At 38.2% G+C, this 17496-nt stretch overlaps 1 protein-coding gene across 1 annotated transcript in view; it reads right to left on the minus strand.

Moving 5' to 3' along the window:
- Positions 1-17496, minus strand: part of CCDC73 (coiled-coil domain containing 73) — a 148449-nt gene that overhangs the window by 2944 nt on the left and 128009 nt on the right. Inside the window, exons 14-16 of the mRNA XM_030828735.1 lie at positions 10461-10650; positions 7960-9468; positions 5642-5775 (exon numbers count right to left, since the gene is read on the minus strand). Of these exons, the coding sequence (XP_030684595.1) occupies positions 5642-5775; positions 7960-9468; positions 10461-10650 (1833 nt within the window). The remainder of the gene's footprint in view (positions 1-5641; positions 5776-7959; positions 9469-10460; positions 10651-17496) is intronic.

Consider the following 17496-nt stretch of genomic DNA (forward strand, 5'->3'; position numbering starts at 1 on the left):
CAAAACTTGTCCTGTTTAACTTACCTGAGGGTTCTGCAGCCTACTGCAGTAATTTTGGTTCTAGCTGTTGTCAGAGATATTGCCTTGTATCTTCGTTCTTTCGCCTCCTGTTCTTTTTAGAAATTTATCACCTGTTTCTCTTTCAGCCTGACTTACAAGATCTAATTTTTGGCCTAAAAATTTCCCCTAGCTTGGTACTAGTCCTTTTATTTCTGCCTGTGATTATATTTTAAAATTTAACTTAAATGAATCTAATTCATTGGATATAAAAAAAAAAAAGTAAGTGGCTTGCTTTGCTTACTCTGGTTTTCCATCCTCATTCCTGGATATAATCAAGATTGCAGTAGGCTAACAACCTAATGCCGAAAACAAGAATGAAAAACATACCATCTTTTCAAGTTACTTTGGACCCATAGAGAGAAAGTGGATTGGTACTTAATACCTTCCCTGAATTTAACAGAATTGATGTGGACTGTACATAAAATATGTTGAAAAATAAAACTATTTTTTGGCTATAAGTCTTCATAAAATTCATTTATAACAGGTTGATAAACTTTTTCCAAAAAGTGCCAGAGTATTTTCAGCTTTGTGGGCCAAATGGCCTCTTACAACTGCTCATTTCTCAGTGCCATGCCAAAACAGCCTTTACAATATGCAAAGGAATGGGTGTGCTTGTGGTCTATTAAATTTATAAGGAGATCTACTTTTAAATTTGCCCCACATTACATGATAATTTGCAATCAAGCTTTAAGCTGGGACAATGAAGCTTACCATAGTACTTGGCACATAGTAATAAGCACTTAGAAAATGTCTATTCAGCCAGTGAATTGAGTTTGTTTTATATGCATCAATCTTTCAGAAGAAACATTTTTTCTATTGTGAAAGTTAAGAAGGTATAATATAGCATTTGACTAAGAGCCACAATATCTAGCCTAGGTCCACCACATATTGTGTCTTAATGACCCTGGAAAGTTATTTCACACTTATGTCACTGTTTCATCTGTAAAAAAATTACCTTGTCAATGAAAAAGTTAAAAAATCTATAAAAATAAATTTTTTTTTTTTTTTTTTTGGGACACTATCTCACTCTGTCACCCAGGCTGGAGTGCAGTGGCACAATCTCAGCTCACTGCAACTTCAGCCTCCCGAGTAGCTGGGACTACAGGTGCCTGCCACCACACCTGGACAGTTTTTGTATTTTTAGCAGAGACCTGGTTTCACCATATTGGCCAGGCTGGTCTCAAACTCCTGACCTTGTGATCTGCCTGCCTTGGCCAAAGTGCTGGGATTACAGGCATGAGCCCACCACGCCCAGCCAAAAATAAATTCATAAAAGCAACATTAGTTGCAGATAGAGCATTAGGAATTAGACAAAAAGAACTCCCCTATTAGATTAATTATAAAAATGGGCTTTCAAGTGAGACATGAAATTCCACTGTTTGAAAGTAGAGGGCCTGGCGCGGTAGCTCACGCCTATAATCCCAGCACTTTGGGAGGCCGAGGCGGGCAGATCACAAGGTCAGGAGATCGAGACCATCCTGGCTAACACGGTGAAACCCCGTCTGTACTAAAAAAATACAAAAAATTAGCCGGGTGTGGTGGCGGGCGCCTGTAGTCCCAGCTACTCTGGAGGCTGAGGCAGGAGAATGGCAGGAACCTGGGAGGCGGAGCTTGCAGTGAGCCAAGATCACACCACTGCACTCCAGCCTGGGCGACAGAGTGAGACTCCGTCTCAAAAAAAAAAAAAAAAGAAAGTAGAACAGCTATCTTATAAGGGTTAAGGATTCACCCTAATTAGAAATGGATGTTTAGCTTTGATGCCCTCAAGCTTCATGTTTATTTTGATTCTATGACTTATCCAATTGGGCAAAGTTAAAACTTAGATTTTCCAATGCCAGAGTTACTGCCCTTTAGTCACCATATTTTAATGATACACACATACACCAAGTGGAAACTATACTGTTGCTTATGAGCTCAATTAGGAAAGTGTGTAAAGGGTGTATTAGTCCATTCTCACGCTGCTAATAAAGACATACTGGAGACTGGAAAAAAAAATAGGTTTAACGGACTTAAGTTTCACATGACTGGGGAGGCCTCATAATCATGGCGGAAGGCAAAAGGCAATTCTTACATGGTGGCAGCAAAAGAGAGCTTGTGCAGGGAAACTCCCACTTTTAAAGTCATCAGATCTCATGACACTTTTTCACTATCACAAGAACAGCACAGGAAAGACCGGCCCCCATAATTCAATTACTTCTCACCAGGTTCCTCCCACAACATGGGAATTGTGAGACCAACTGTAATTCAAGATGAGATTTGGGTGGGGACACAGCCAAACCATATCATTCTGCCCCTGGCCCCTCCCAAATCTCATATCCTCACATTTCAAAACCAATCATGCCTTCTCAACACTCCCCCAAAGTCTTATTTCAGCATTAACTCAAAAGTCCAAAATCTCATCTGAGACAAGGCAAGTAAGTCCCTTCCACCTATGAGCCAGCAAAATCAAAAGCAAGTCAGTTACTTCCTAGATACAAGGGGGGGTGGGATACAGGCATTGGGTAAACACAGCCGTTCCAAATGGGAGAAATTGGCCAAAACAAAGGGTCTACAGGCCCTGTGAAAGTCCAAAATCCAGCATGGCAGCCAGGTCACGCAATGCAAGAGGTGGGTTCTTATGGCCTTGGGCAGCTCCGTGCCCCTGTGGCTTTGCAGGGTACAGCCTCCCTCCTGGCCACTTTCACGGGCTGACATTGTCTGTGGCTTTTCTAGATGCACAGCACAAGCTGTTGGTGGATCTACCATTATGGGGTCTAGAGGATGGTGGCCCTCTTCTCATAGCTCCACTAGCCAGCACCCCAGTAGGGACTCTATATGGGGGCTCTGACCCCATATTTCTCTTCTACATTGCCCTAGCAGAGGTTCTCCATGAGAGCCCTGCCCCTGCAGCAAACTTCTGCCTGGACATCCAGGCATTTCCATACATCCTTTGAAATCTAGGAAGAGATTCCCAAACCTCAATTCTTGACTTCTGTGTATTCGCAGGTTCAACATCACATGGAAGCTGCCAAGGCTTGGGGCTTGTACCCTCTGAAGCAATGGCCCGAGCTATGACTTGGCTCCTTTTAATCATGGGTGGAGTGGCTGGGATGCAGGGCACCAAGTCCCTAGGCTGCACACAGCACAGGGACCCTGAGCCCAGCCCACAAAACCATTTTTTCCTCATAGGCTTCTGGGCTTGTGATGGAAAGGGCTGCCATGAAGACCTCTGACTTGCCCTGGAGACACTTTCCCCATTGTCTTGGAGATTAACATTCAGCTCCTTATTACTTATGCATATTTCACAGCCAGCTTGAATTTCTCCTCAGAAAATGGGATTTTCTTTTCTATCATATTGTTCAGGCTGCAAATTTTCCAAACTTTTATGCTGTTTCCCTTGTAAAACTGAATGCCTTTAACAGTGCCCAAGTCACCTCTTGAATGCTTTGCTGCTTAGAAATTTCTTCTGCCAGATACCCTAAATCATCTCTCTCAAGTTCAAAGTTCCACAAATCTCTAGGACAGGCGCAAAATGCTACCAATTTCTTTACCAAACATAACGAGTCACCTTTGCTCCAGTTCCAAACAAATTCTTCATTTCCATCTGAGATCACCTCAGACTGGATTTCATCGTCCATATCATTATCAACATTTTGGTCAAAGCCATTCAACAAGGCCAGGCGCAGTGGCTCACGCTTGTAATCCCAGCACTTTGGGAGGCTGAGGCGGGCAGATCACAAGGTCAGGAGATCGAGACCACGGTGAAACCCCGTCTCTACTAAAAATACAAAAAATTAGCCGGGCATGGTGGCGGGCGCCTGTAGTCCCAGCTACTCGGAGAGGCTGAGGCAGGAGAATGGCGTGAACCCGGGAGGCGGAGCTTGCAGTGAGCCAAGATTGCGCCACTGCACTCCAGCCTGGGCGACAGAGCGAGACTCCATCTCAAAAAAAAAAAAAAGCCATTCAACAAGTCTCTAGGGAGTTCCAAATTTTCCCACATTTTCCTGTCTTCTTCTGAGCCCTCCAAACTGTTCCAACCTCGGCCTGTTACCCAGTTCCAAACTTGCTTCCACATTTTCGGGTATCTTTTCAACAACACTCCGCTCCTGGTACCAATTTACTGTATTAGTTTGTTTTCATGCTGCTGATAAAGACATACCTGAGACTGGGAAGAAAAATAGGTTTAATGGATTTACAGTTCCATGTGGCTGGGGAGCCTCATAATCATGGTGGAAGGCAAAAGGCAATTTTTTTTTTTTTTTTTTGAGATGGAGTCTCACTCTGTTGCCCAGGCTGGAGTGCAGTGGCGTGATCTCGGCTCACTGCAAGCTCCACCTCCTGGGTTCACGCCATTCTCCTGCCTCAGCCTTCTGAGTAGCTGGGACTACAGGTGCCTGCCACCACGCCCAGCTAATTTTTTTTTTTTTTTTTTTTTTGTATTTTTAGTAGAGACAGGGTTTCACTGTTAGCCAGGATGGTCTCGATCTCCTGACCTCATGATCTGCCCACCTCCGCCCCCGAAAGTGCTGGGATTACAGGCATGAGCCACCACGCCCAGCTGGCAAAAGGCAGTTCTTACATGGCAGCAGCAAGAGAGAAGAGAGCTTGTGCAGGGAAACTCCCATTTTTAAAACCATCAGATCTCCTGGGATTTATTCACTATCATGAGAACAGCAAAGGAAAGACCCGCCCCCATGATTCAATTACCTCCCACTGGGTCCCTCCCATGGCACGTGAGAACTGTGGGAGTGACAATTCCAAATGAGATTTGGGTGGGGACAAAGCCAAACCATATCAAGGATAGTTCCTGATTTTTGTCTCAACTCTCCCAGAAGAGTTATACTATCTCACTTGAGGTTTCTCCTATTTAGAAAGGAAAATAAAATACTTTGTTAAAAGCTGTTATTTGTTAAGGATGTGTTAGTACTATAATATTCATTTTGTATATGCTAAAGAGAAAGTTGTTTAATAATTTGAACACTACAACCTTTTTCTTGCTAAAGTTCTACACACTATGATATAAAACTTACATATTTAACCAGCTAACCTTCCTGCTATAGTTAGTTGCTTTCCTTATGACAAATAGACTCCTGGAAGCCATATAATTTCTACAAATACTTTAATACATATATCCATACAGTATCACATGGATACTTGATCCTTTCACACGTGTTCTAATTGAAATAGTTTTAAATTCTTTCCATCTCAGTTTCCAAAAATAATGTAAATTAACTTAAAGATTATTAAAAACAATTGGACTTGATTAGCTTACTTTTAGACATAATCTTTTATTAACATAAAATTTTAAATGCTCAAATACCACTATTTCCAAATTTAGATGAGTAAAAAATAGAAGTACATATCCGATGCCTCACACTCTCCTTCCCCAAACAGGCTGGATTGTATCTATTTGATTTATACACTGTGACTTTTTCCTGCTGTTTTCTATCAACCTTAATTGTGAAAAATGGTGCCATGTTGCCCTCTTGATATTATTTTGGAGATCAGTTAGGTCTTAAAGCATCCAGATGCATACAGTTCTACACATATCTGTAGAATTAGCTCACTAAGGTCTGCTCGGCAATATTTTTAATTGACTTACATGTTCTGTGGGAAAAGAGGAATCATAAAAAGTCTTTGCAATTGCATTCTTCTCTTCACTGGGTTCTCCCTTGGGATCTGGATGGATACTCCAGTTATTCAAAGTGTCAGCAACTCTGTTAATGCTGGCAGTATCTGATTGATAAAGAGGAAATGGTAGCAACTGAATTTTTCTCTAGGTACTCATTTTAGTGACTGAACTTGTTTCTGATCCTATGCTTTTGTATTTAAAAAGCAACAAATTTCTATTTTAATGTTGAATATTTTGCAGTTTTCCTAGACTTTGCTCTTAAATTAGGCATTTCATTTCTGAAAACAAACAAGATTTTATTATTGCTACTTTCTAAAACCTGATTACTATAATTCCACATTAAAAGCAGTGAAAGAAATGGTATAAATACCGTCTAAAACAAAATAACTGATAAAATGTTATCATTATTCCTCTGGTTACTGTATTTCCTACACATGTAAGCATTTGTATAGTGAACATTTTACCAATTCAGATTAATGGAAAAAGTCAGAACCAACTACATGCCAGATTTACAAACTATTTAAAGAAATTGGCCACAGTGAGAAGTCCAACAAAGGGCTGTTTAGAAGGGGTCACATTGGGCTTTAATAAATTGATAGAAATGAGTTAGAGAAGTATGTAAATTATGAAGGTTAAAAGATACTGATGGTATATTTAAGAGTATTTTACAAGTTGAATTTCTACAGAATTTTAGATATCACCCTTTGTATCTTATATATCACTGAAATTTAATTTACAAGAAAGGACTTCAAAAAAAAATGGTAGATTTTTAGACCAGCACTTAAAGCAGTACCTAATTAAAAGTTAATGGAATCTTAAGTAATATATTTTGTGACCTTGAAAAATTGCAGTTTGGGAAATGAGGTTATACAGTATTTTGGTTATTTGATTTTTGCCTACATTATTTCCCACTGGTACAAGTAAACAAGATATATTTTTGTTTTTAATCACCAAATAGTCTCTTTAAATTTTTCTCAATTTCATTTTTAAAAGAAGACTGTTAAATCTGAGGGCCATACAAAAGCTTTCCTTGGAATCTGCCTCTTTTTAAGGTGTCTAAGTGCACCATGTAAACCCACAAAGTTCCCTTAAAATATAAGAATGCCTTTAACAACCTTAGCAACTTTTGACTATGAGATTGCTATTAAAAGAAAACATGCTGTCCTGAAAATAAAAACAATAAAAAAACCATTTTCCTCATGATCATACTTCTTAAACTACTGCTTTTTATTTTCAATTTACATTTATATAGCACCAATTCATGATAATCTAGTATGTTTTTATTTTTAAACACTGAAAAATGTTCAGGCTGGGTGTGGTAGCTCCCAGCAATTTGGGAGGCTGAGGCAGGAGGATCACTTGAGCCCCGAAGTTCAACACCAGCCTCGGCAACAAAGTGAGACTTGTCTCTACAAAAAATTTTAAAAATTAGCTGGGTGCAGTGACATGTCTGTACTCCCAGTTGCTCAGGAGGCTGAGGTGGGAGGATTCCTTCAGCCTGGGAGGTTAAAGTTGCAGTGAGCTATGATCACACCACTGCACTCCAGGTTGGGTGACAGAGCAAGACTCTATCTCAAAAAAAATAAATAAATAAAACAAAAAAAACAAAAACATAGCCATGTACTTCAATACCCATCAATATTAAGTCATATGTATTTCATCCATTTACCTCTTCCCCTATTTTTATCTGGAGTATTTTAAAATAAAACTTGGACATTATGCCATTTCATATGGCAGTTTTTAAGAACAGAACAATCTCTCTATTCTCTTTAACATCTGAATGCATTAATATATGTTAAGGGATTCAATTTAAAGTGTTTTCAACTGACAAATACTGGTCATAGGAAATATATTAATGTTATGCCTCATTATTACTTATAAAATAGAAGGAAGAGCCAGATTTCTGGTGTGGGTGAAGGGACAGATAGAAAAATTAAGGAAAGGGAGAGAAAATTGGGCAAAGAAAGACAACATAGGAGAGAAACTAAAATGTTCTGAGGGAAGGAAGTTTTTAAGGATGAATGATGAGCATATAGAAAGAAGAGCAATAAATATGCACACTTGGCAGAAGCCTTAACTACTTCACTGCATTTGCTCTAAAAGTTAAAAAACAAAAGAATATTAAGTAGTTGTTCCTAATTTAAAATAATGACCCACATCTGTTGTTTTTGCTATTCCTTAATTAAGACAAACTTTTAAAACAAAATTTACGAAATATGACTGTACACATTTATCAAGAATAAGTAGAAAAATATTTTAAGAATTAAAACATTACTTTGTTTTCTTACCTGGTCCAATATCCTTTCCAACATCATCCACACCAATATTTTTACAAAGAGCCATTGAAATGATCTTTTTGTTTTCTGATGGATCTAGTGGTCTCTCCTTCAGCAACAAAGAAATGCTAGGGGTTGAACTGCTCGCTGTTTGACTTTCAATGTGATTTACTTTTGACCAAGGACCGGGGTCTGAAAAATTCATGTATACTGGAGTTTTCTCAGTTTTTTTATCTGAAGTTGAAAGATCAAAGGTTGACCTTCCGCTTCTGTTTACTAAATCTCCAGATGGCTTTATGTGAAATGACTGTGATTCCTCCAGCTGTCCTTCACTGAACATTTTTCCTGAAACGATGTCATTTAATGATTCTGTTTTCTCTGTATTATTTAACAATGTATGCTGTCTTTCATTAATGCTCACAAAAAGGAAGAGGTCATTTTTTGTGGCTTCAGTTACCTGATTCTTATCAATCTGATTCTTTTTATTGGAAAACTCTATTTCTGTGCAAGTTTTCATGTAAACAGCAGTTTTAACATCTTTGGCTTGTGAAGCATGACTATTCTCATTGTTAAGATGAAGATGAGAAACGTTCACATTAGTGTTTTCTAAGTATCCCAAACAGTTATTAAATTGACTGTTTTGCATATCACTCATATTTTTCCACATAGTTTTTCCCTCAGGGCTTGAGTTGGGTTTCACCAACATAGGCATACTATGAACATTTTTATCTGAGTTCTTCAGAAGTACTTTTGAATTAGTACTAAAAGCAGCATATGAATCGATTACTATAAGACAGGGAACAGTTAGTTCAGGTTTCTCTGAAGTATCATTACAGACTTGCAGAAAATCTGAAGTTTCTTTAGAAAGTAATATGCTGCACTCACTTTTTTTAGTTAACAGTTGTATTTGTTTTATTTTACATTGTTTATCATCTAACATAACATTACTTGAATTCTGTAAACTATATTTCTGACATGGAACAGGATTTTTTTTTATACCTAGAGATGAGTCCAAATCTGCTTTGGTTTGGTCACTATTTGTAATTTCCTTCTCTAGAGCACGTTCTCGAGTCCCTGGAAGCAATCTGAATTGTTTGAATGGCTCATTTTCAGAAACATCTTTATTATTATTGTGATATGTATTGTGTGCTGTCTCATTTAAAATAGTGTTAAGTGATGTTTTGTTATTTTCAACCTTCAGGTTTACATCTGTATGGTGAACATCTAATCCTCTGGTTCTTTCTAGATGTATTTTTTCTGTTTCTATCGCTGTATCTAACACTACAAAATGATTATTTGGTGATTTAAATTCTGTACCTCCATTGTCTTTTTCCAAGCATATCTTGTCTATTTCTGTAGTAACTGATTTTCTGTTGTCTGTAGCATTCGAGGTTTGTCCTTGACTAATTACTTCTTTATCTAAGGAGAGGGTTTTGCTTAAGGAGATTTCACTTTGATTTTCATCCTGAGAAACAACAGTATCAATTTCATTCTTGAAGCTCTTTTCAAAAAGCTGTAAATCTGTCATGATGGGAACACAGTAAAATTTTATATTATACGCTAAAGGCTGATTTCATAAAACATATTTATCACCTATTTTTATAAAAACATTTAACCTTAAATATTTTATGGGTCAATAATTATACAAACTTAATGACATTAATATTACCTAAATACTGGGTTCCCTTTATTATGTCAAGTATATCTTTAGCATGCTAAATATTTGGCTTTACCCATATTAAACTTTAATTTCATAATAGCAAAGTATTTTTGGTTTTGTAAACGGAAAGTAAGTTGAGGTATTAAAAAATGGTTTATTTTTCTAGTCTATTTGCTTCATTTAGGACATTTAGTACAATTTCACATAAATACCTAGCTGATAAAAATTAGTTTATCCTAACAGGTTATGCTCTAATTTCTATTACTACCTAGGTCCAGCAGTATCTAGAAATTGCTAGCTGGCTTCTTCAGGACTGACAATCATCACTTTTATGCATTACCCAGTGAATGTTTTTAAATTATTGAATAGTTTTGGACAAGTATATAGAATATCTACTTAATCAAGACATTAATTTTATTCATCTATATTCTAACAAAGATTTCAACTTTTTAGTATAGTTAACCTAGAATATAAATTTCAGGTTTTTGAAGGACTTTTTAAAAGTCCAATCATTCTCTCTACAACATCTCCACCAAGTGGTTGTTCAGCCTAGGTTTGAACACCTCCAATCAGTATCATCTTTAAACACTTTTTCGAGATGGAAGAATTAATGAATTATTCCAATGGTTACAGAAAGGTTATCTGAATTAAGAAAAATGCCCTAGGTCTGGTCATCAGAAGGTTACTGGTAACTCCAAGAACATTCTCAGCAAAATAGTGAAGGCAGAAACCAGAATGCAAAAAGACTAGGAATAAGTCATGAAGAGGGGAGGCAGAATGTAATTTTCCCAAAAATATTTACTGTAAATATCAACATACAAATTAGAAAATATCAATATAATTTTAAGGTTACCTTCTATAATTATTTCCTCTATAAATGAGCCTTCTTTTTTTTCTTCTTTTTCTCTGTATTCAGTATCTGGACAAAAATTCTCCATATTTTCTTCCCTTATTTCTTGCTCAGTATTATATTTCTGTATAATGGTGTTTTCTGATCTTTCAGTTGACATTTCACTGTTTTCATTATTTACTTCTTGAACATTCTAGTGTAAAATGGAAGAGATTCTTTTAAAAACATTGTTTACAAGTACAAAACATTTGAGCAAATGTGATAAATGTGGAATCTTTGTTTCAGTTCAACCATTCAGCAATTTGTATTTGAAAGTCAAATGATTTTTTAGTAAGTTTAATATACCATACCCTTTATAACAATATCACTTTACATTCATTTTATATAGTTTATCATATTTAAGCAAAATGGAGACCTTTATACATTTTCAAACATGCATACCACATTATTATATAATACCACGTTATATGTAATAGAAGAACCACCCCATTATTAAAAACAAGATAGACATGGCAGGCAAACTGTTTTGAGCAGTAGTTTATTTTTTTAAGAGATGAGTTCTTGCTATGTTGCCCAGGCTGGAGTGCAGTGGCTATTCACAGGTGCGATCATAGTGCACGACAAGCCTCAAAATTCTAGGCCCACACTATCCTCCTGCCTCAGCCTCCTAAGTAACTGGGACTACAGGTGCTCACCACCATGCCAGGTGAAGCAGTATTTTTGTGTATCCTTAAAACAGCGAATCAGTCCAACATGCTTTTTCTTCCCCTATATATTGAGCACATGTTACATGTGAAGCACTGTACTAGGCTTTGGGATACAATGATGAACAAAATACAGTCCCTGTCCTCAAAAAACTTACAGTCTGGTATGAAGATAAGAAAATACGTAACAGGCAACTTTAATAGTATGTGGTAAGTGCTCTGATAGGGATAAATTAAGGTTACTATGGGCACATACAGGAATAGTCCTGTCCCTGCTTTGGGGAGTCAAGGAAGGTTTCTTGGAGAAGGTGTTAGCTAAACATACCTGAAGTATGATATGGAGTCATAGATGGGGATAAGGAGGCACTCCAGAAAGAATAAATGGCATATAGTGATACTTAAGAGCAAGTAAGATTAAGAGTATATTTATGGAACTATGAGTGATTTCGTTTGGCTAGAGCTTACATGCAGGGAGAAGAATGAAGATAAATGAGGCTTGAGGTAAGCTGTGCCTAGGTCATTAAGGGCCTAACATTGCATGTTAAGGAGTTTTAACTCTAGCAGGAAGACACTGAGAAGTCACTGAAGGGTTTTAAACAAGGAATGAATAACATGATCTGACTGGAAAGACCATTTTGGCTACAGTACAAAAAAAAATGGACTAACGTTTTCAAAACTTCATTGATGGAAACCAGCAAAGAGAAATATGTTTTGTAACTCAATAGGCACATCAAACAGTACCTACTATTATACACTCTAATGTTTTCTATGCCATTTCATTTCATTTTAAAAAGAATTCTGGTCACAACCCACCAAACTAATTTCCATGAACCACTGATAAGTTGCACCTAGAAGTCTGAAAAACACTAAATTAAAGGGAGAGAACACACGGGGCAGAGTGATACATCAGAAGAGTGCTGCAGCAGTCCAGGTGATATCAGTAAAGACGAAGAGCTGTGAACCCATTGGTGATTTATGGAACTAAAGTTAATAGGACTTGGTCAATGATTGGATGTGAAGGCTGAGGGAGAAGGTGAGTCAAGACTGACTCCCGTAGTTCAGATTAGGTAAGTAGATGACTGGTAGATGTCATTCCTTGAGCGAGAAAACAGGAGTAGTAGTAAATTTGGAGGAAAATATGAGTTCAGTTTGAACTTACTGAATATGAAGAGTTAGTAATACATTAAAGTGGTGATATCTAATAAACCTGTATTTATTTATTACTTTTGTCTTTTAAATAATTCCAACTTTTATTTTAGATTGAGGGTATACATGTGCAGGTTGGTTACATGGCTATATTGCATGATGCTGAGGTTTGGGGTATGACTGATCCCATCACTCAGGTAGTGGGCATAGTACTCAATAGTTTTTCAACCATTGTCTTCTTCCCTCCCTACCTCTTCTAGTAGTCCCCAGGATCTACTGTTGCTATCTTTATGTTCATGAGTACCCAATGTTTAGTTCCAACTTATAAGAAAACTGGTCTTTGGTTTTCTGTTCCTATGTTAATTTGCTTCGGATAATGGCCTCCAGCTTCATCCATGTTGCTGCAAAGGACATGACTGTGTTCTTTTTTTATGGCTGTGTAGTATTCCATGGTGTATATATACCACATTTTCTTTATCCAATCCACTGTTGATGGGCACCTAGGTTGATTCCATGGTCTTTGCTATTGTGAACAGTGCTGCAATGAACATAAAAGTACATGTGTCTTTTTGGTAGAGCGATTTATTTTCTTTTGGCTATATACCTGGTAATAGTTTTGCTGGGTCAAATCGTAGTTCTGTTTGAAGTTCTTTGAGCAATCTTTCCAGAGTGGCTGAAGTAATTTACATTCCCACCAACAGTGTATAAGTTTTCCCTTTTCTCTGCAGCCTCGTTGGCATCTGTTGTTTTGACTTTATTTTTTATTTATTTTTTTTTGAGACGAAGTCTCACTTTGTCACCCAGGCTGGAGTGCAGTGGCGCAATCTCAGCTCACTGCAACCTCCGCCTCCTGGGTTCAAGCAATTCTCCTGCCTCAGCCTCCCAAGTAGTTGGGAGTACAGGAATGTGCTGCTGTGCCCAGATAATTTTTTACTTTTAGTAGAGATGGGGTTTCACTATGTTGGCCAACCTGGTCTTGAATTCCTGACCTCAGGTGATCTACTTGTCTCGGCCTCCAAATGTGCTGGGATTACAGGCATGAGCCACCGCACCCAGCCTCTTCTTTTTTTAATAGTCATTCCGACTGGTGTGAGATGTTATCTCTTTGTGGTGTTGATTTGCATTTCTCTGATGATTAGTGATGTTGAACATTTCTTCATATTTGTTGGCTGCTCATATGTCTTCTTTTGAGAGGTGTCTGTTCATGTCTTTTGTCCACTTTTTAAATAGGTTATTTGTTTATTGCTTGTTCAATTGTTTTAGATTCTGGATATTAGACCTCTGTCAGATACATTGTTTGCATGGGTTGTCTATTTACTCTATTGATTGTTTTTTTTTGCTTGTTTTTGTTTTTTTTTACTGTGCAGAAGCTCTTTAGTTTAATTATGCTCGACTTGTCAATTTTTGTTTTTGTTGCAGTTGCTTTTGAGAACTTAGTCAAAAATTCTTTCCCAAGGCCAATATCCAGAATGGTGTTTGCTGAGTTTTCTTTTAGGATTCTAATGCACATTTAGATGTATGGGAAAATTGGCCTAATAAATGCTATAAATGTAGATTTCAAAATCATTGGCAGATAGATGACAACCAAAAATACACAAGTTGGACTGGGTGAAATGGCTCATGCCTGTAATCCCAGTGTTTTGGGAGGCTGAGATGAGAGGATTACTTGAGGCCAGGAGTTTGAGACCAGCCTGGGCCACATAACAAGACCCCATCTCGATGAAATATTTTTAAAAATTAGCTGGGTGTGGTGGCAGACACCTGTAGTCCTAACTACTTGGGAAGCAGGGACAGGAGGAGTGATTAAGCTCAGGAGTTTGAGGCTGCAGTGAGCTATGATTGTGCCACTGCACTCCAGCCTGGGTGACAGAGGGAGACCCTGTTGAAGAAAGAAGGAGAAGGAATAAGAAAGGAGGAGAATGAGGAAGAGGAGCAGAAGGAGAAGGAGGAGATGAAGAAGGAGCAGAAGGAGAAGGAGGAGATGAAGAAGGAGCAGAAGAAGCAGAAGCAACAGAAGGAGGAGAAGGAGGAGGTGAAGAAGGAGAAGGAGAAGGAGGAAGAGGAGGAAAAGTAGAAGGGAAGGAGAAGGAGGAAGAGGAGGAAAAGTAGAAGGGAAGGAGAAGGAGGAGGGGGAGGGGAAAGGAGGGAGGGGAAGGGGAGGAGCAGAAATACACTGCTTACAGAGAGTGTATTTTGAGAGGAAAAGAAAACAAAGGATAAAATGCTGATGAAAATCTCCAAGGGAGAGGCAAAGAGAGAGAAAATTGTAAAACAGATTGAGAAAAACAGTAAAACTCAGTGGTTTACAACAGCAAACATCCCACAGTTTCAATGGGTCAGGAATTCAGGAGTGGTTGGCTTGATGGTTCTGACTCAGCATCTCTTTTGAGGTTCCAATCAAGTTATCATCTACAGCTCCATCATGTGAAGCCTTAACTGTTGCAGGAAGAGTCTCACTCATATTGCTGGCAGTTGGTGCCAGCTGTTGGCTCAGGTGCCTAAATTCTCTTCCAGGTGGTCTTTATCATCCAGGACCTCTCTTCACAGGATAGCTTAGACTTCTTTTCATTATGGTTGAGAGGGTGAGAGAAGGATAAACACACATGCACCCAAGACAGAAACCACAGTTTTCTTATAATGTAATCTCAGAAGTGACATTGTATCACCTGGCTAACACCGTGAAACCCCGTCTCTACTAAAAATACAAAAAAAATTAGCCAGGCGTGGTGGCGGGCGCCTGTAGTCCCACCTACTTGGGAGGCTGAGGCAGGAGAATGGCATGAACCTGGGAGGCGGAGCTTGCAGTGAGCCGAGATCGTGCCACTGCACTCCAGCCTGGGCGACAGAGTGAGACTCCGTCTCAAAAAAAAAAAAAAAGAAGTGACATTGTATCACTTCTGTTATATTTCATTCATCAAAACCAAGTCATTAATCCAGCTCACACTCAAGTGGAGGGGATTACAAAACAGCAATGAGTAACAGGAGGTGGGAATCACTTTAGGCCATTTTAGAGGCTGCCTACAACAATATTTAAACTCTGTGAGGCTGTTTTCTCATCTATAACAAAAATGCTGTAAAGACAAAATCAATATGCAAAAAACACAAGCATTCCTATATGCCAACAATAGACAAGCAGGGAGCCAAATCATGAATGAACTCCCATTCACAATTGCCACAAAGATAATAAAATACCTAGGAATATCGCTAACAAGAGATGTGAAGGACCTCTTCAAGAACTACAAACCACTGCTCAAGCAAATAAGAGAGGACACAAACAAATCGGAAAACATCCCATCCTCATGGATAGAAAGAATCAATATAGTGAAAATGGCTATACTGCCCAAAGTAATTTATAGATTCAATGCTATTCCCATCAAACTACCACTGACTTTCTTCACAGAATTAGAAAAAACTACTTTAAAATGCATATGGAACCAAAAAAGAGCCAGTATAGCCAAGACAATCCTAAGCAAAAAGAACAAAGCTGGAGGCATCATGCTACCTGACTTCAAACTATACTACAAAGCAACAGTAACCAAAACAACTTGGTATTGGTACCAAAACAGACATACAGAACAATGGAACAGAATAGAGAGCTCAGAAATAAGACCACACATCTACAGCCATCTGATCTTCGACAAACCTGACAAAAACAAGCAATGGGGCAAAGATTCCCTGTTTAATAAATGGTGCTGGGAAAAATGGCTGGCCATATGCAGAAAACTGAAACTGGACCCCTTCCTTACACCTTATACAAAAATTAATTCAAGATAGATCAAATACTTAAGTGCAAAACCCAAAACCATAAAAACCCTAGAAGAAAACCTACCCAATATCATTCAGGACATAGGCATGGGCAAAGATTTTATGATGAAATCACCAAAAGCAACTGCAACAAAAGCCATGGGACCTAATTAAACTAAAGAGCTTCTGCACAGCAAAAGAAACTATCATCAGAACGAACAGGCAACCTACAGAATGGGAGAAAATTTTTGCAATCTATCCACCTGACAAAGGGCTAATATCCAGAATTTGCAGGGAACTTAAACAAATTTACAAGAAAAAACCAATCCCATCAAAAAGTGGGCAAAGGATCTAGAACCAGAAATACCATTTGACTCAGCAATTCCATTACTGGGTATATACACAAAGGAATGTAAGTTATTCTATTATAAAGATACATGCACATGTATGTTTATTGCAGCACTATTCGCAATAGCAAAGACACGGAACCAATCCAAATGTCCATCAATGATAGACTGGATAAAGAAAATGTGGTAGATATACACCATGTAATACAATGCAGCCATAAAAAAGAATGAGATCATGTCCTTTACAAGGACATAAATGAAACTAGAAGCCATCATCCTCAGCAAACTAACACAGGAACAGAAAACCAAATACCGCATGTTCTTACTCATAAGTGGGAGTTGAACAATGAGAACACATGGACACAGGAAGGGGAACAACACACACTGGGGCCTGTCCGGGTTGAGGGCAGCAAGGGAAGGGAGAGCATCAGGACAAATAGCTAATGCATGCGGGGCTTAAAACCTAGGTGACGGGTTGATAGGTACAGCAAACCACCATGGCACACGTATAACTATGTAACAAACCTGCACATTCTCCACATGTATCCTGGAACTTAAATAAAATTGAAAAAAAAAAAGAAAGAACGAACCTCTAGGACACAGCTCACTTGGGCAGGGTGGGGGAAATGCTGTAAAGATTAAATTATGTATATAATACACATAGTGCATAGGTGCTCAATTAATGGTATAACTATTATAATAGTTATCATTCTTACCACCACAAAAAAAGTGGCCTGAGAGGTAAAGAAAAAAAATCAGATGAACAAAATATAATAGAAGAAAAGGAAAAGATAATTCAAGAAAGACGTGGTATCAAATGCTTCAAAGGGACTGAAAAATGTAATATCCAAAGGGACTGGATGTAATGTCTATTTTATTTTATTTTATTTTTTAATTTATTTTTATTTTTTGAGATGGAGTTTCGCTCTTTCACCCAGTATGGAGTGCAGTGGTGCGATCTCAGCTCATTGTAAACTCTACCTTCTGGTTTCAAGCGATTCTCCTGCCTCAGCCTCCTGAGTAGCTGGGATTACAGGCGTGCCACCACATCTGGCTGATTTTTGTATTTTTAGTAGAGACAGGGTTTCACCATGTTGG

This window comes from Nomascus leucogenys, chromosome 15, assembly GCF_006542625.1.
Source record: "Nomascus leucogenys isolate Asia chromosome 15, Asia_NLE_v1, whole genome shotgun sequence".
Lineage (NCBI taxonomy): Eukaryota > Metazoa > Chordata > Mammalia > Primates > Hylobatidae > Nomascus > Nomascus leucogenys.